This window comes from Prionailurus bengalensis, chromosome C2 (assembly GCF_016509475.1).
Source record: "Prionailurus bengalensis isolate Pbe53 chromosome C2, Fcat_Pben_1.1_paternal_pri, whole genome shotgun sequence".
Lineage (NCBI taxonomy): Eukaryota > Metazoa > Chordata > Mammalia > Carnivora > Felidae > Prionailurus > Prionailurus bengalensis.
The window spans coordinates 27,829,170-27,849,474 of record NC_057350.1 but is presented as its reverse complement, the minus strand read 5'-3'; the positions used below and the strand labels follow the sequence as shown (position 1 = coordinate 27,849,474).

Here is a 20,305-nt window from a genome sequence, read left to right as displayed (position 1 = left end):
CACATTAGGCTCTGTGCTGACATCTCAGAGCCTGGAGCCTGCATCGGATTCTGTGTCTCCCTCTCTCTCTGCCCCTTCCCCACTCAAAAATGAATAAATGTTAAAAAAAAATTAAAAAATAAATGCCAGGCAAAGAATAGGACCTCTGAGAGGTTGGAAAGGACAAGGTAAACAATTTTTAGAAGATTCCTTCCTGACTCCTTAGGGAAGGTGAGTGTTCACCACAGATTAGTGGAGTGTAGGACAAAATTCAGGCAGGATGATTTGAAAAGAGATTTAGAAAGTACATTCAGAATTGGGAGAGCTGCTCAACATCCAGTTTCTTCTGGCAAGTCACCAACCTGGGAAGTTATTGCTCATGGAATACGTGTGTGACCATAAGGAGAAAAGTCAGGAATGTTGATTTCCTACATAAAAACAAGAGGCCACGGGAAGGAGATTCCCGCTAATATTCACATCTAAAGATTCATAGATTTTTACTTCAAGAGAGACAATCTTTGGATTATTCCTGTTTCCCATATCAGTCTTAAGTCCTTTTTATTCTCACAGTGGAAAATACATAAGGTATGAAGTAAATTTTTCCTATAGAGTTAAAATGCCCAAAGACTAAATATAGGTAGTGGGAGAGGATACATTGATTTTGGTGTCAGATTTGAGTCCACTTCACACATTGAGCACTTACTAATTTTGGGAATTTGGGCAAGTGACTTAACTTGCTTTATAGCTTTATTAGTACAATAGAGGTAATTATACTACCTGTTATCAGATAATTATACTACCAGATAGTCCAGTGACAACAACCCCAACAGTTTACAGTCTTATATTGTTAGATGTGTCCATTGGGTGTGAGCAAGGGGCTGTGCCCATTCTTTCGCTTAAGCCCAGGGGTGACAGAGGCTTTGCCTCATTACCTCTTCTGGGATCACCACAGCAGTGAAAGTACATGGGCTCTCAAAGTTTCTGCCACACATCACTTCTGCTCACGCTTTGTTGGGCAGAGCAAGTCATGTCGTCCACTTGAGTTCAAAGTGAGTGAGAACGCTTTACACCCATTAGGATAGCTACCATCAAAACCCCCAGGAAATAACAACTGTTGGCATGGATGTGAAAAGAATTGGAACCCTTGTGCACTGTTAATGGGAATGTGAAATGGTGCAGTTGCTTGGGAAACATCATTGTGCTTCCTCAAAAGATTAAAAACAGAATTACTATTTGATGGAAGGAATACCTTCACAATGTATACATATATCAAATCTTCACATTGCATGCTTTAGATTTTGTCACTTATGCCTCATAAAGATTATATGATCCAACAATTCTACTACTGGGTCTTAAAGAGATATTTGTACACCCATGTTCATAGCAGCATTATTCACAATAGCCAAATGGTGGAAACTACCCAAATCAATAGATAATATAATAGATGAATGATGAGTAGATAAATGGATAAATGAATAGATAAATAAAATGTGGTATACATACAATGGAATATCCTTAAAAAAGAAGGAAATCCTGACACATGCTGCAACATGGATGCTTAGTGAAATAAGCCAGTCACAAAAGATAGACACCATATGCCACTTATGTGACGTGTCAAGAGTTGTAAAACTCATAGGAACAAAGTAAGAATGGTGGTTGCCAGGGCCTGGGAGGGAGGGAAAAGTGTGGAGTTGTTCAGGGAGTGTTGTGTTTCAGTTTGGCAAGATGAGAAGACTCCCGGAGATTGGTTGCACAACAATATGAATATACTTAACATTACCGACTAAACACTTAAAAATGGTTAGATGGTAAATTTTATGTTATGTGTATCTTACCCTAATTAAAAGTTTTTTAAATGGGGGTGTCTGGGTGGCTCAGTTGGTTAGGCATCTGACTCTCATGGCTCAGGTCGTGATCCACAACTCTTGAGATCGAGAGCCCCTCATTGGACTCTGAGCTGACAGTGAGGAACCTGCTTGGGATTCTCTCTCTGTGTGCTCTCTCTTCTCTCTTTCTCTCTCAAAATAAATAAACATTAATTTTTTTTAATGTAAATAAAATGTGAGTGGGAAAGTATATCTTAACCATGTACCTGAAACTAGAGAGCCAGAAATCTTTTTTTTTTGAGAGAGAGCGCACAAGCAAGGGAGGGGCAGAGAGAGGGGGACAGAAGATCGGTAGCTGGCTCTGTGCTGACAGCAGTGAGCTTGACATGGGGCTTGAACTCACAAATAGCGAGATCATGACCTGAACTGAAGTCAGCAGCTCAACTGACTGAGCCACCAGGTGCTGAGGCCAGAAATCTTTTTGAATAGTACTGACAACTACCATACTACCTCATAGGATTGTTGTGAGGATGAAGTGAAGTCCTTCCCACCAGTTGTTTTAAGGAGTAAATGGTGATGCACATTTATAAAGACACAGTGTCCTTCACCCATCCCCCACCTTTTTTTTTTTTTTAGCAAATCAGTTTTATTGGTTTAAACACAAAATTTATGAAGATAAATTTTATACACAGTTGTGGATACCACACACTTTTATGTAGTAATGCCAAGATAAACTGTTTTCAGACCACAGAGAATAAAACAAAAAGAAAAGGTTAAAAAAATTGTCAACTTCTATTTGCTTCAAGGGAAAAAGGAAAAGAAAAAAACAATGCATCTGATAAATAATTTGGAAAATTCACAAATGACTACTTGTGCCTGCAACATGAAGGATGGAGTAGCTCCTTAGCTGCTTTGGGTCAAACCCGGTGTTTTGCTCCTTCATTGTGACAGGCTGTTATCTTTGAATGTTGTGTACTGTTCTATTTTAAATTTGGGAGATTACATATTAAAAATTTACAAAATTGCCTCTGATTAAGGGTGGCTTTTCTTTGTTCCCAACAAGTCCAAATAAGCATGTATTGCATAGAATAAATGTATGAGATCAGAATGAACAATGATAAGGAGAAGATCAGTACTCCTTGAGCATAGACTATGTCAGGTCCACTTGTTTTTGTTTTTGTTTTTGTTTTCAGGATTTCTCCACTTTTTTTTTTAATTTTTAAAAAACAATTTACTTATTTTTTTTTTATTTTTATTTTTCAATATATGAAATTTATTGTCAAATTGGATTCCATACAACACCCAGTGCTCATCCAAAAGGCGCCCTCCTCAATACCCATCACCCACCCTCTCTTCCCTCCCACCCCCATCAACCCTCAGTTTGTTCTCAGTTTTTAAGGGTCTCTTATGCTTGGCTCTCTCCCACTCTAGCTTTTTTTTTTTTTTTTTTCCTTCCCCTCCCCCATGGGTAGGTCTTCTTGTAATGTTGTGCCATTTTAACCCTACAACAGCCCTTTGAGTTCAATTACTATTATTATCCTCAGTTGACATGTGAAAAAATGAAAGGCTAAGTTTAAGTGCCTTATCCGAGGTGATGTAAATAGCAGCCCTGAGTGAGTGACAATCACATAAATAAATGTCACTGACTTGGCATATATTGTTCTTTTACTGTTTTCTGTTACATACAGATACAAAAATTATAGCCACATTTATGTTTTATACCATGCTTTAGGGATGAAGAGAAGCCAAAGAACCCCATGGTAGAGTTGTTCTATGGGAGATTCCTTGCTGTGGGAGTACTTGAAGGTATGGTTACACATGTTTTTATTTATTACATTTGAAGGGATATTATTATCGATTAGCTCTTGTCTTGATAGTGACTCCTTATTTGTTGACTGGTTTTTAATTTTAATTTGACTTATTCTGTCTACTGGTTCATGTTGCATTGTTACTACTAATCACTTGCACAGAAAACACAGAATTGAGTGAATGAAGAGGAAGGTACAAGGTCTATTATCACATACTAATTTATACTGGGATAATGTTATCCTAATAGTCTTTCCCAGAGAAAGGTCTGTTATCACATACTAATTTATACTGGGTTAATGTTATGCTAATAGTCTTTCCCTGAGAAGGCTTCTGTGATTCTGTGAATTTGGGGGTACGGGGATTAAGGGGGCATTTGGTTTTGAAAATGATATTGGAGTTGAATACTGGTTTTGCTATGATGATCACTGTTTTTGAGGATTTTCAAGTCTATGAATGTTGAAAGCTGCATTTAACAATGTAGCATAATCAGGGTATTGCATTTTTGGGGTGATTATAAAATTCTTTAGGTTCTAGTTTTCAAGAAAGAAGTGTACTCTTTTGAAAAAATCATTTAAGAGTGACACTACTCTAGCTACCTTAAATGCCTATTACTTTAAATCTGGGTCTAACCAGTTACTCTTCGGTTTTCCTAACAAGGGAAGGGAAAGGACTCATTAGATATACTTCAAATACTAATAATTACTAATCCCAAAGCATGAATTTTTGAAAAAATTTGAAACATTTTCCAAATTTTCAAAATGGCCCAGCACATCAACCTTTAGAAAGTTAACCCAAATCACTTGAAGTATAAAATTTGGAAAATTGGTTTTCCTTCAGGATCTTAAGTAATGGATTCCTATGAAGTTTTGTTTGAACATAATTTTATAATTTGGGATTCAGAAAAAGGCAGACATTAACTCAGGATTCAGTCAGGCGTTTAAAAGGTTACACTGTCAGTACAATTTTTAAAATTGTTGCCTCAAATACTGAATATTCATTATATAAATAGTGGGATATTTTCCAGTTTGGATTGTCCATACTGTCCTACTGATTTTTACTTGAAGTAGAACACTGTATTTGAAGCAGTAGGGTGGCTCTAATCAGGTTGACTATGTACTATTTATACCCTTTCTACTTCTGTTACCTTGATTCTTGAAAGTGATTTATTGGGGCACCTGGGTGGCTCAGTCAGTTAAGCCTCTGACTTCGGCTCAGGTCATGATCTCACAGTTTGTGAGTTTGAGCCCTGTGTAGGGCTCTGTGCGGACAGCTCAGAACCTGGAGCCTGCTTCAGATTCTTTGTCTCCCTCTCTCTCTGCCTTTCCCCTACTCACGCTCTCTCAAAAATAAATAAACATTAAAAAAAAGTGGTTTATTGAAATAGTTAATTTGTCAATCAGTATTGAAGTCCTGGTACTGGGTATTAGTTGTTTCAAAACTATTCTACATAAATGTGATTTTAGTACATTTCCACACGACCTATGTATTTGCTTCAGTAAAAATGATTTGGTTTCTTGCTCTTACCACTTTTACATATATTTTCTTAATGCTTTCTTTTAGACCAGAGGCTCTCAATTGGAGGTGATTTTCATTTGCTTTCTAAAGCTCCCTCATTGCAAAAGTTCCTCAACTTTTCCAGAACATCTAGTCCATTGACCCTTTCATTTTATTCCTCTAGGCCCTTTTCTTTACTTACTTCTTTGCCCATTACGATCATTCTTAGAAATCTCTAACACTCCCTTTCCCCCATTCCCCATCCACTACCTCTCTGGCTGTTCTCTGACCATCACTGGGATATTCATTTTCTCTCTGTGTGCACCAAGTACCCGAGTATTACTGGGGAAAAGTCACTCAGTGGGCAAACTAGAAATGTTCCATGAATTTGTAGCATATACTAAGTGTCCCTGGTCCCAATCCTGTGACACTACCTGGCATCCTTACTTGTTTTGTTAAATCACTGTCTTCTATCCCATTTTCTGCAATAACGATTTTTATCTTTTCTGTTTTTTAAAAAATTAGTTTAGAGAGAATGCACATGCACCCACAGTGGCAGAGGGGGAGAGGTAGAGGGAAATAGAGAGAGAGAGAGAGAGAGAGAGAGAGAGAGAATCTTAAGCAGGCTCCACACACTCAGCATGGAGCCCAACATGGGACTTGATCCCAGGACCCTGGGATTGTGACCTGAGCCAAAGTCAAGAGTTGGACACTCAACCTACTGAGCAACCAATACCAATGCACTCCTTACCTTTTCTGTTACTAATTTAACCTCTCTGTCTCTTCATTCACTTGGAAAGACCTTCCTTCAGGTTTTATGGATTTACCATGAAGCTAAGAAATCTAACCAGAGGTCCTAATGTCCCGAATCTAATTTCGTTTGTAATTTTCTATCTTAGGTCTTAAAAGCAAGTTTCTCAAATATGTGAATTTCAGGCTCCACAACCTGGATCCATCCCAGCCTATACCACATTCTTTTTATTTGTCCTTCCAGATAATAAGGAATTATTCAGTCTTACTTCCAAAGGCTATTGTTTATATGTTCTCAGAATCTCATCCCTTCATGCTTTCACTCAGACCTTGCCCTCTTTGTTATCTTGCCTTTTTCCTGTATTTTCAGCTTCTCCCTCCAGTGTCTTCCTCATCAATATTTAGATGTGGTCTTGTAACTCCCATTGTAAACAAAAAAGAGCTCCCTTCACATAGTCTTCCAGTTAATCTCATTCAGTTGAGAGAGGAGTTTGTTTTTACCTGCTAAGTCCCCATTTATTCAACCCATCCCACTTTTGCTTCTGGCCCCAGACTTCTTCTAAAAGAGCACTTTCTAAGGTTATCAATTTCTAATATGTGTTCAAGGCTGTCAGATTCCACTTAGTTCTCCTATTGAACTCTTATCAACTATTCATGCTATTTATTCTTTGTCCCTTTTCTTCTTTTTTTTTTAAATTTTTTAAAACATTTATTTATTTTTGAGAGATAGAGCATGAGCAGGGGAGGGGCAGAGAGAGATGGAGACACAGAATCTGAAGCAGGCTCCAGGCTCTGAGCTGTCAGCACAGAGTCCGACGTGGGGCTTGAACCCATGAACCGTGAGATCACGACCTGGGCTAAAGTCAGATGCTTAACCGATTGAGCCACCCAGGCACCCCTGTTCCTTTTCTTTTTTACTATTCAGTCCTTAAAAACACTTCTCTGGCTTCTATGGTACCATATTCCCTTGGCTGTTTTTCCCTACCTCTGCGGCTACTTCTTAGAAGTTTTAATTATAGCCTCCTGTTTTATCTAAAGGTAGGAGATCCTTGGGACTCAGCTCAGGCCCCCTGCCTTTTCCTGTCTGCCAGTTTCCCTCGGCAGAGTCTCATTCACTCTCTTGATCCACCACTGTCAGTAGCCAGCAATTCTCTCATTTATAGCTTCAGACCAGAAGATTAATTTTAGTTACAGACTCATATCCAACTCTCTTCTCAACTTGAAATGCCATGGGCCTAAAACTGTGATTGCCACTACTGCCTTAAAACAAAAGGAAAAAAAAAAATTCTCTGCTCTTTATTTAGTGGAGCCCCTTTTAGAACATAAACAATCAATTGAGTTGCTTATGCTAGAAATCCGAGTATCATTCTTGATACCTTCCTTACTCTTCTGTCCCCTTTCCTGCCAATGAACCACCAGTCAATCATAAATACTCCTTCCTGAATATGTGTATAAAAATTTCATCTGCTTTTGTGCACTTTTGCTATTAACACCCTATCCCACACTGCCTTTATTTCTAGATGGATTCTTTAAGTCTTCTAACAGTCTACCATCTATTTAACACAGTAGCCATAAAGATGTTTCAGAGATAAAAATCTGATCCTATTATTCCTAGATTTAACTATTCAGTGACTTTCTGTTATACTCCAAATATATTGAGGAGAAAAAAATTCTTAACATGGGCTTCTAAAGCTTTATAGATTTTGTCCCCTTACCTGATTCTTCATTATCATCTTCCTGTTGCTCCCCTAAGGAATAATGTCCTCCCCTTAAGCCTTCAGATATGCCAAGTTCTTTGCATCCTTGAAGTCTTTGCATGTGTTGTCCCTTAGCCAAGAATTCTCCACAGCACCCTGACACTCTGCCCTGGCTAACTCCTACTCACCATTCAAGTCTCAGTGTAAATGTCATTTTGCTATGGAAGTCTTCTCTGCTTTACCCTCCAGCCCTAACGACTAGGTTAGCTCTCCTTTTCATACCCTCTCACATTACTCTGTTTTACCACAAATTTTTATAGCACTTCTAATGATAAGTAATTTTTTGTTCATAATTATATGTACAATTAATATGTGTAATAACGTTCTTCCAAAAGAGGCTGAGAGTTTCCTCAGCTCAGGGACCATATATATCTGTTTCATCCACTGCTATACATATTCTCAGTGTTTAGCACAGTATCTTGTCCTTAGAAAGTATTTTTTGAAAGAATATATGTATTTACACACACATACATATAATTACTTCCATATATACAGGTGTGTAATTAATATCTATGGTTCGATGTGAATGTGCATATGTGCATGTATAAACCAACAAGAAAATTACAATGACTACTCTGTGGAACATAATCAGAGTTACGGTTTTCAGGTTCAGGAGGTAATTCATACACATTTACTTTTAGTGGCTAAAAGGCCATATTGAGTAACAATTAACTTTCCCTTCTTCCGTAGGGAAAAAATTTGAAAATACTGAAATGTTTGGTCAGTACCCGCTTCAGGTCAATGGATTCAAAGATCTACATGAGTGCCTAGAAGCTGCTATGATTGAAGGAGAAATTGAGTCCTTACATTCAGAGAATTCAGGCAAATCAGGCCAAGAGGTGAGTTTAGCATCTTCATTTTTCATTTCTCCCCAGGTCTTTCTTACACTGCTGTAAAGTATAATTTAAGGCTCTAATTATATAGCTGTCTAATACTTGAGAGAATACTCAGATTATGTGTTTGGATTTAATTATGGTAATTTAGACATTTGGGAAACCTGCACAAACAAGTCTGTAATCTTACATTAAATTCTCACTTAAACAATTTAGCTTAAAATTTTCTGTTAAAGCCTTCTTTTAGGACATTGTTAAGTCTGTTTAGAATTTTTAAGGAAGGTACCAGTCACTCTGGCATGCTAGTCCTGGAAGTGAGGAAGAAAAACACTGATAGGAGGGTGGAATTTTATATAGACATATGTTACTAATATCAAATAGTGTTGGAATTTGTCTAGATTCCCTTTTTGGTAAAATTACTGTGTAATTGCATGAAGAGCAGATGGAAGAAGTTGGCTTTCTCAAGAGAGATATAACCTAAAAAATATAAACCTGTTTGTTTCCACTGATCTCTGTCTTTTCATTCATGTCTCTAGATCCATCTGTATATCCATCCACCCATCCATAAATTCATCCATGTGTGTTACTAGAATAGAAGGCAAAGGACAGATCATGTGCTGCAAAATCGCTTATCATTAAGCGGTTGCTGATAGTTGTCTACTTGTAAGCTCTATTCCGGAGGGTAGAGAGCTTCATATGTGTTATTCTCCACATAGCCCTAGTGGATAGTACAGTGACCGCAGGTAGAATTATGTAATGACTGAATGAATGAAATGTCTCAATGTTACCAAAAAAGTTTCTGAGGTCGTTATCCCTGAAGAGGTCTTAATAAATATTAAGTGATGATATCTCTGTGTTTATCTAAAAAGGGGCTGAGTTCTTGTGTCTTTGAAACTAAATTTGTGCTTTTTGTTTAGAAAAAGATATGATTGATCATTTTTTTGTTCTTCATCCTCATTTCCTTCTCTTATGTACCCAACAAAAAAAGAAAGAAAGAACATTTACTCTTTTTTGGCTTTTTGTTTTTAAGAGTGGGGAGAGAGCGGGGGTAAAAGAGAAAATATTTGAGATAGTTTTGCTCTCTACATCATAGATCATCTATTTTAGTGAGTCTCAGCAGATGCCTAAGCCCTGCTTCAGAGCTGTCCATCAGAATCTCGGGTAGGGATATGGTACCTGGGCCCAAGAGCTCTGCCCCTGATTCCCATATAGACGTCCAACTAAGAATATTTAAATTAGGCTTAAAGAATATTTAAATTAGGCTTTAAATTAGTCTCTAAATATTGGGACTCTCCTAGGATCCTATAATGGAACAAGAAAGCAGATTCCCCTCCCCACTCTGCCCCAAAATGTGATCTGTTTTCTGTTTAATAAAAGGATGATGGGTTGGGGCAGGGAAAGGAGGGATGGCATTCTCCTTACTCTATCAAACTGACTTATAAGTGAAATAGACATTGGTTTATTGGTAAATAATTTAGAAATTAATTGGTAAATAATCTCTCTCACATATTTGCAGCTTTTAAAAATGTTTTTCTTACATTGAATATGAATTTCATTTATCTTAAAAGCTCTAGTTTGTTCTCCATCTTTGGCTTCATACCCTGAATGCCCTATACTGTAGTATGTATTTTCTGCCTGGGTTTTTACATCCAACCTAAGGGGTACAGTCATTTGTTTCCTCTGAATTCAGCAGTTTGTAAGCAGTCTTAATAATAGCAAGTTCAATTACCTGTGATTCCTATTACCAGTTGCCTAGATTTGCAGGACACATTAGTTTCAATAATAATTTAGCCTGATTTAAGAGACTATCACTGACTAAAGTAGACTGTCTTAAAAGTTTATAATAGTGTGCTTAAATTATAGCCTTATTTCATTATGTCTTTCAGAATAACTGTTTTGTTTCCTAAGTATCTGTAAAGACCAATGAATAACATTTTAGGTTTGTTTCTAAATTTGCATAGTCCCTGGTGATAAAACCTTTTATCTCCTACATTATTATTTAGTAAAAATTATTGATTTTACTTTGATACAGAAAACATCTGCTTTGCTGAAATAGCTGTAGTATAGTAATAGAGAAGACCTCTAGTCTCCTGAATCACTCGTGTTAAAATATCCAGTGTGGCCTATGAGAGTTTAAATTTCTGGAATGACATATCAAGAGACAGCTGAATAAATTAAAAATGATTATGTGTAAGATAACTGTACAAATATTTTTATAAATCATAAATTTAAATTTTAATGAAATTGTATGCAATTTATGGATGAATCAAACTATCTTGGGAAGCCGGAGATTTTTTTGATTGCCTGTTGGAGCAAAAAAATTTCAGATAGTAAATACCTCACTTCTATAAATAGTGTGTTGTACATTTTCTTTTGATTACTGCTATTCATATATAAGTATTTGTACTATCCTATGACTTGCATTTTTCACCCACTAGTGTATCATGAACATCATTCCATGTGAATGTATATGGCTTTACACCATTCTTTTTAAAACCGGCATAGTATCAAATAGCCTGTATTTCTAAAATTAAACAGTTTTAATTCTTCTGTAAGACAGTAGTTGGACAAAGAATAATTTTAAAGAATGCTTATGTATAAATACCCTTGAGAATTTAGGAATGAAGGATAGTCAGAAGCGGGATCTTTGGGTCACCAGGCGTACTCATGTAAAAATGTAAGTACTGCCAAATTTCCCTTCACAAAGCTGTACTAAGTTATAGTCAGAGTACTAAGAGACATTTTATGGAGCTTTGAAACTAAATTAGGGAAACAGCACCTACATGTACCATATTAGACATAGGTAAATGTTGTATGGGAAATTTATCTTTAAAAGTGAAAAGGCACTTTGTAGTCCGTTTTCAATTGCAACAACGTGGGTGGAATTACAGGGTATTATGCTAAGTGAAATAAGTCAGAGAAAGACAGATATCATAGGACTTCACTCATGTGAAATGTAAGATACGAAACAGATGAACATAAGGGAAGGGAAGCAAAAATAATATAAAAGCAGGGAGGGAGCAAAACGTAAGAGACTTAAATACAGAGAACAAACTGAGGGTACTAGATGGGCTGTGGGTGGGGGGATGGGCTAAATGGGGAAGGAGCATTAAGGAGGGCACTTGTTGGGATGAGCGCTGGTTGTTATACATGGGGGATGAATCACTAGAATCTACTCCTGAAGTCATTATTGCACTATATGCTAACTAACTTGGATGTAAATTAAAAATAAATAAATAAACTTAAAAAGAAAGTGAAAGGGCAAATGTGTGAAGCTGATTAAATGACTAAAACTAATTTTTGAGTTGGAATAGGAAGTTTTTGCTTTTCATGCTTAATTTATACCCTGGTTTTGTCTGGTGTTCTGTGGGAATCTGATCGGTATGTCTGCTTTTTCTGTCTGCTGCTCCCTGTGTTCATGTAAAATCACAAAGCAAGGTATTTAAAACATGTTAATAGAAAAATCAGCTATTAGAACTCATAAAAATTATTACATTCTCTCTAGAAAATATTTGTTATAGTCATAATAAGTTCAGGAGCATTTTTGTTGCCCATGTTGATTATGTAGGGTTCTTCTGTTGGTTGAACATGTTGGTTGATTATGTAGGGTTGTTATACAATATAATATAATAAATAATAAATGTGTTTACAGAAAAGAATAAAGCCTTATTTTTACCTTTAATGACTTGTGTCTCACAAGCATGGCATGCCAATTAGAGAAGTAAATACAGTTTTTTATTGAATACAAAAATAATATTCTGAAAGAAAAACATCTGATTGTTGTATATGTAAAATTCTAGTTCTCTACTGCTATACTTATGCTAGACAAACCCGTAATATTTTCTAAGATGAATTAAAGGAATGTCTGGCTGTCTCTTCTTGTCCCATCAGCTTTAGAATAAGAAAGTGAATTGGGGTGCCTGGGTGGCTCAGTTGGTTAGGCGACCAACTTTGGCTCAGATAATGATCTCAGTTTGTGAGTTCGAGCCCTGAATCTGGCTCTGTGCTGACAGCTCAGAGCCCGGAGCCTACTTCAGATTCTGTGTCTCTCCCTCTCTCTACCCCTCCCCTGCTCACACTCTGTGTCTGTCTCTCAATAATAAATAAATGTTTAAAAAAAATTAAAAAAAAGAATAAGAAAGTGAAATCCTTCCACTCTTGTAATATGAAAAAAACTGTCACTGTTGTTAGAGTAAAAACAGTCACAACGGAGACATATTACATAACTATTATAAACATTCTTTCTTAAGGTATGGAAGTTATTTCCTGGACTTTTCATGGTCTACAGAGAAGCATATGCCCAATTTGGGTGATTTTATTTCTATTGGCCATGGTAGGTTTCCATGAGTTAAAGTATGTAACTATTTAATTTTAATGGTTGACATTTAAAATACTGCAATAAAATATGAAAGTAATAGTTCTTGAAACCTACTTACTTACTTTAGTATCATAAATTGGAGTAGAGAATATTATCCTAAGGCATCAAAAGTTTTCTTTATGATATATATGTAGTATGACTTAATTTAAATACTAACTTCAGTTTTGCATTAGAATTAACTAAAATTTTTTCCAGTGCCATGTGAGAACAAATAAATAAGCAGACTTTGCTCAAGAGATTTTAAAACTTAAGAGATGCTTCTGGTGTTAGCTCTTTTGTAACTTTCCAGTCAACTTCAGTTTTAATAGCCATATAAAATACATTTCTTCAACTTCAGCTTTTGGTTAAATAGAAACCAAATCTCACTCAGGAAATTGCAATTCATGTAATCATAATTAGCGCTTGGGGAGGGAGAAATAGTTTTGAATAACCATTTACATTTATTAGCTTTATTTAGAGAAAAGTAGCAACTTTTAAGATCTTAGTCAAATTCAGTTTGCCAAATGTGCATTGTTCCTGCTTTTTGGGATGTTTGAATTTAAATTAGTGTACTCTTAGCCTCTTGACATGTATGGTGGCACTTTGTGGCGCTTGAAAATACCACCATGTGTAGCAATTACTTTTTATAGTAGTACATTGTACACTTTATAATAAGTATTTAAAAATATTTGTTACGTTATTTTATATTTTATTTGGTGATTCATGAATTTTTATTCATTCTTTAAAAATATGTTTATGTAGTTAGGGCACCTGGGTGGTTCCCTTGGTTAAGTGACCAACCCTGGTTTCAGCTCAGGTCATGATCTCACAGTTTGTGAGATTGAGCCCCGAGTTGGGCTCTGTGCTGACAGTGCAGAGCTTGCTTGGGATTCTCTCTCTCTCCCTCTCTGTGTCCCTTCATGCTTGGCTCTTGCTCTCTCTTACTCTCTCTCAAATAAATAAACTTAATAAAAAAATTATGTTTATGTAGGAGTGCCTGAGTGGCTCAGTCGGTTAACTCAGTGGCTGACTCTTGATTTTTGGCTCAGGTCATGATCTCACATTATGGGATCAGTCCCATGTCAAGCTCTGTGCTGACAGAACAGAGCCTACTTCAGATTCTCCCTCTCTTTCCCTCTCTTTCCCTGCCTCTGTCCCACTCATGTGCATGTTCTGTCTCTCTCTCTCTCTCTCTCTCTCTCTCTCTCTCTCTCAAAATAAATAAATATTTAAAAAAATCTTTGTGTAAAACTTGAATCTTTTTTTATGAAAATAATTTTCTTTAGAGGTTTTGTTACATTTCATGCTTAATTAGACAGTTGCTGAAGTTTGTGGATGAATGGCTCATCATGAGACATTTAATTTTTTAAACACTAGTCATTTAAAAAGATTTTAAATATAGTTACCGTTAGTATAAATTTCATATTTGTTAGTAATCTTTTTCTTAAATTAGAATTCCAGTAGGAAAATTAAATTTAACACAGGGAAATATCAGTCTCTAGTTTTTAGTGTGAGAACTGTGATCATTTATGCTCTAAGAATATATTTGTGTGTGTGTGTGTGTGTGTGTGTGTGTGTGTGTGCGTGCGTGTGCGCTACATCCTACAAGTTGCTTTGTCAAAGGTTTTGAATGGTGGTCAATTGTAGTAAGTGTATGACCATTTCTGGTAGTAATAGTGAGATAATATTGAAGAAGCCAGATACTTGAGCTATTAAACCATAATTTTAACCAATGTCTACCTTTTTTAGGTTAGAAAAGTTTTTAAGGTATTTATTTATTTTGAGAGAAAGAGAGAGAGGGAGAGAGAGAATCCTAAGCATGCTCTGTGCTGTCAGCGCAGAGCCCGACTTGGGGCTCAGTCTCACAAACTGCGAGATCGTGACCTGAGCTGAAATCAAGAGTTGGACACTTAACCTATTGAGTCACCCAGGCAGCCCTTTGTTAGGAATTTTAATGTAAAAAATTATCATGGAAGAAGGAGAGTTGTTAGAAGTTTTTTTTTTTTCTTTCCTGGTTGAGTATTATTCCCATCCTTAGAATTTTCAAGAGGTATGGAAAACTTTTGGGAAGAAGTTGAATTTTAACTAATTTGCATACCTAGTCAAGTATTTGTGATGTCAGCATTGTGATGATACATATAAAAATGCCAGTGATAACACTCTGTGCCTAACATTGTAATGGAGAGAACAAAAAGGTTATAATAAGGTTTTTTGTTATTTTCTTTCAGCATTGGTTTACCAAATTACCACCTGTGTTAACATTTGAATTATCAAGATTTGAATTTAATCAGGCATTGGGAAGACCAGAAAAAATTCACAACAAATTAGAATTTCCTCAAGTTTTATATCTGGACAGGTATCGTTTGTTATACAGCATGACTTAATTTTACAACTGTTTAGTAACCAAGTAAAGAATTATTATTGTGTTTAGAGAAAATTTTTGCTTAATTTCTTTAGAATTAATCATTACTTTTTTGCATAATATGTTGAATACTGTTTGTCAAGGAACGTGGAGTTCTCTTTCTAGTTAGAAAAGTATAGTTACTGGGAATAATGTTATAAGGAAGTTAAAAAATTTATATTTGTATTACAGTTGTCAGAATTTTAAAAAATACTATTTTGTATTGTATAATACTTGATTGTAAAATTTTAAATGAGTGGATCTTCTGTGGTGTTGGCTAGACTTAATATTGTGTCTATTTCCATGATATTTAGAAATGGTAATGATGTTAATTTTTCTTTTTCCTATAGATATATGCACAGAAACAGAGAAATAACAAGAATTAAGAGGGAAGAAATCAAGAGACTAAAAGATTACCTCACAGTATTACAACAAAGACTAGAAAGGTATTACAGCTTTAAGAAGTTATGAGCTAACTATAAGAAGTCATATTTTTAGTGGCTCTCTGAAATCTTTCATTTTAAATTTGCTTTGGGTGACTTATAATTCTAGTAGTAATCATTCTGGACTGATATTTTGCTTGAGTAGTTTAGTTTTGAATTTTGTTAGAAACTAATTTATAGTTGATATTAAAGATTATTTTAGTATTTAAAATTAAGTATTTTTACTGTCGAGTAGTAATGCTCATGGTACTGAAAAATAGATGCAAAGTTAAACTAATCTTTAAAAAAATCCAAAAAAAAAGGGACACCTGGCTGGCTCAGTCAGTAGAGCATGTGACTCTTGAACTCTGTATTGTGAGTTTGAGCCCTACATTGGATGAAGAAATTACTTAAAAAAACAAACAAACAAACAAAAGAAGCAAAGTTAAACTAATCTAAAATTTTCTGCTTGTAGGAGACTAAATATCACTTTTGAGATTTCAATTAAAATGAATGGTGACTTTTTCTCCTTAGTATAGGAGATACAAACTCAGATGCCTACTAGGGCCTCATGGAGGCTTTATAAAGAAAGGAAGCAAGTATGTGTATGCTGGTTGGCAAGGGGAGCCTAGAGGTCACATCTCTGTGGAGAGGGAGTGTCTACTGTCTGCACCAGTGGGCGGTGTCACATGTGATACCACGTGTGAATATTTGAGAGCTTCCCAAAAGATGCCAGAATCTGGACAGTCAGAAATGTTCTGTAATTCAGACAAAGTCTACAGGCTGAAATGTGGCCTGAGACGTCCCAGTTTGCAACATCAGATTAATCTGTATCTCTTGTTTTAGTGTTAATTTTCAAATTAATAGCCCAAAACTTTTTAAACAAAAATAATATATGATATTTCAATAATTTTTATTTTTTAAATGTATCAGTAATCATATTAAAAAACAATCAGAGGTAAAAGGTAGGATGATACTATTAGTCACAGTCTTAGTCATGAGACCAGATGACAGATCTAAAAATAAAAACAGTCTCAGGATATGGAACTGTCTGTTTTCATTTTCCTATTGGGTTACAACTTAGAGCAGCGTTTAAAATTTATAACAGTATACGGACACATTCAGTTGTAATCAACTTTGTTTTCCTTAATTTAGAGAACGTATAAGTTATTTCTTAAATGTATCTTTAGTTTTTACATCTTCATTTGAAAGCAAAATTAATTTCATTGTTGAAAAAGATTTACTGAAGTGTTTTTTATCATGTTTTATAACAATTATTGAAAACAACCAAATGTGCTTTATATACAGCTAAAAGCATTTGTACATTTTATGGTTAACAGATATTTAAGCTATGGTTCGGGTCCCAAACGATTCCCCTTGGTAGATGTTCTACAGTATGCGTTGGAATTTGCTTCAAGCAAACCTGTTTGTACATCTCCTGTTGATGATATTGATGCTAGTTCCCCACCTAGTGGTTCCATACCACAGACATTACCAAGGTAAAAAGTTTTCTTTATACAAGGGCCAGCTCTTTCACCTATATTACACAGTAATAATTGATGCCTTTAAAAAGGTTTTATGAACTGAACATTGTGATTTATTTTAGTAGACTGTAAAAATATTAGAGTCACTTAGAAGATTGCATATTTTCTGGGTGCTTTGTTATTTTACTGTTTCAGTATATTCTATGGATGTGAATTGAAATTTTCATCTTATCTGTTTCTGTTTGGAATTGTACTTTAGGTTGTTTTGGTATATATTTCCACCTTTTATCCATGAAAATACCGTTAAGTTAGTTTTTTCTGTAATGTAAGCAGATAAATATTATATAATTCCAGTATACATAAGATTTATTGACATGATTAAACCATTTCTTCTATAAAGCTACAATTTCATCATTATAATAATGTATTCTTCATATATTGGGATCTCATTGGATATTAAATTAATCCACATATTTCTCTTTTTTAGAGGAGTTTTCTGTTTGAAAATATAAGCCAATTTAATGCGTATTTGGCGCAATTTTTGTCCAGGGCTTCATTTAGGAAGTTTAATAATAAATATCTCATGCTTTAATGATACAGCACAACAGAACAACAGGGAGCCCCTTCTGCGGAACTGCCAAGCACGTCACCTGCACCACTAGCTGCCGTTTCATCGAGATCAGTCGTTCATAAACCGTTCACTCAGTCTCGGATACCTCCAGATCTGCCCATGCATCCAGCACCAAGGCACATCACAGAGGAAGAACTTTCTGTGCTAGAAAGCTGTTTACATCGCTGGAGGACGGAAATAGAAAATGACACCAGAGGTAAGAAGCTTCTCAGGGCATGGTTACTGTCGCTTCAGTTGGATATGTATAAGGTTAAAATTGAGAAGGGAAATCACTTCTGGATTTCATATGTAAATATTATAAAGTTTTTGTTTTTTTTGTTTGTTTAGGAAGTTTTTTTCTATAAGATAAACTAGTCTGTCTACCTGTTTTTCTGATCTTAATATCAGGTTCAAAGAGACCAAAAGATTTTCCCTGGGCTACTTAGTTGATTAATGACATAGCAGATGGTCTGATTTTCTAGTTTAGGGCTCTAAATTTATATCAAACTGGTATTCACAGCAATTCCACTGGTGAAACATCATACGGCATTAGATTTTGTATTTGTCAGTTAGGTCCTTCCCCTAAAGTTTGTGTAATGAGTTAAATTGGTAAAAAAAAAAAAAAAAAAAAAAAAAAAAAAAGTTTTTTTTAGGTTTAAGAATTAGAAGTGTGAATTTTAATTTTCAGTATGCTCTAACAGATTTCCAGATATGATCTAATAGCTCAGTGCCTGTCTGTTATGTGTTTTAACTGGCATGTAACAAATTTAGAAAGAAGGACAATGCTCTGTTGGGAGTAGGAGTGTGCACGCGTGCTTGTGGGTATGTGTTGGTGTTCAGTTGCCATCTGGCCTTTCTTGGTAGGAACTCTCCTTTATTCTGAAATTATGTCTTTGCTACTTTACTATTGTTACAGTATCCTTTTTCTTTTATTTTAATGAAGTCTTGTTAATATTTTATGATAGATTTTATTGTACTTTTTTCTTACATGTGAAAATATATGCCATTACCATTACCCAATATTATCCTAATTTTGTTTTTCTATGAAAAAAGAAAAATTGAAGAGCTGTTTTATACCAAAATATTGGAATTATGGTTAACAATCTGGATTGTTGGATTGTAGATGCCCAACTTGCCTCTTTATAGACAATATGTAAATAAAGAGCAGTCCTAATGTAATATAACAATAAGTAGGGTATGATTGTTGACTGGCAATTAGCGTTAGTGGCTGTAAACATTTCCCTTCGTATTTGTCATATATAAGGAATTTTTTACACTTCATTTCATTAGTAAACATTTATTGAGCACTGTACTAGGAATTGGATAATTTTCTGCTGGACTTGGCAGATTGTGTTTGTTTTTATAAGATTCCTTTCAAAGGGGTGGAAGCTAGGACGCTTTGACATCAAGGTAGTCATTGAGGAAGGAAAGAAATGAACAGATAGAATCTACTTTTTGGAGAAACTGACACAGGTAGGTCATTGACGAGGTGAGAGGGAGGGAGGAATTAGGGATGATTCTCTTAGTTTCTAAAACTGGTATGAATAGATAGATGCAATGTACTTTTGAAAAGAGCAAACTGGTGGGAGAGCAGGTCCCTACTTTGGAGGGGGAGATAGGAATATGATGAGTCCACTTTTGGCCATTTTAAGTTTGAGGAACTTGGGAGACATTCATACGATAAGGTTTTGGACTTTAATACTTAATACTTTGGACCTTAATAATACCGTGGATCAGGTAAGATTTTCCTTGGAATATTTATTTACTCTCTTTTATCCCTGTTATTAGCTTTAGCATTATTTTTTAAACTTTGTGTAATATTCCAACATCTGAGTAGGATATAATTTATTTAATTTCTATATGGATACTCATTGCAAATAGTGCTGGCCCTCTACATACATATTAACACACTTTCATGAGCAGGATATATTCTTAAAAGTGTCATTTCCAGGGGCACCTGGGTGGCTCAGTGGTTAACCCTCCAACTTTGGCTCAGGTTATGATCTTACAGGTAGTGGGTTTGAGCCCCGTGTCAGGCTCTGTACTGATAGCTCAGAGCTTGCAGCCTGCTTTAGATTCTTTGTCTCCCTCTCTTTCTGACCCTTCCCCTGCTCGCACTCTCTCTCTCTTTCTCTCAAAAATAAATAAACATGAAAATAAAAATTTTTTAAATGTTATTTTGGTCCAAAGTGTGTATATTTCAAATTTTAAATTTTAACTGTTTAAAAAATTTCCCTCCAAAACATTGAAACAGTTTTTATTCCCACTAACTTATGAAAGAGCCTGTTGCCTAACATCCTCCTTACATTCTTCTAACTTTTTAAATTGTGGTAGCCTGAAAGTTGAAAGAATGGTTCTTTAGTGTCTTAATTTGCATTTCCTTAATTTTGAGTAAAATTCTATTTTTCTATAAATTTCTCACTTACGACATTTACCCATTTTTTATATTGGACCATTTATCTTTCTCTTACTGCTTAATAGAAACTTTAATGGTATGGTTATTAACTTGTTGCCTGTAGTGTATGCTGTGGGTATTATTTTCTCAGTTTGTCTTTGTCATTTGACCTTTTTTATGTTGATTTT

At 35.4% G+C, this 20,305-nt stretch overlaps 1 protein-coding gene across 5 annotated transcripts in view; it reads left to right on the top strand.

The window, feature by feature from the left end:
* USP25 (ubiquitin specific peptidase 25) overlaps positions 1 to 20,305 on the top strand; it is a 151,889-nt gene that overhangs the window by 82,322 nt on the left and 49,262 nt on the right. For all 5 annotated transcript variants that reach the window (XM_043593836.1, XM_043593832.1, XM_043593833.1 and 2 more), the window contains 6 exons: positions 3,538 to 3,611; positions 8,306 to 8,454; positions 15,034 to 15,161; positions 15,557 to 15,652; positions 16,969 to 17,127; positions 17,713 to 17,939. In XM_043593836.1, the coding sequence (XP_043449771.1) occupies positions 3,538 to 3,611; positions 8,306 to 8,454; positions 15,034 to 15,161; positions 15,557 to 15,652; positions 16,969 to 17,127; positions 17,713 to 17,939 (833 nt within the window). The remainder of the gene's footprint in view (positions 1 to 3,537; positions 3,612 to 8,305; positions 8,455 to 15,033; positions 15,162 to 15,556; positions 15,653 to 16,968; positions 17,128 to 17,712; positions 17,940 to 20,305) is intronic.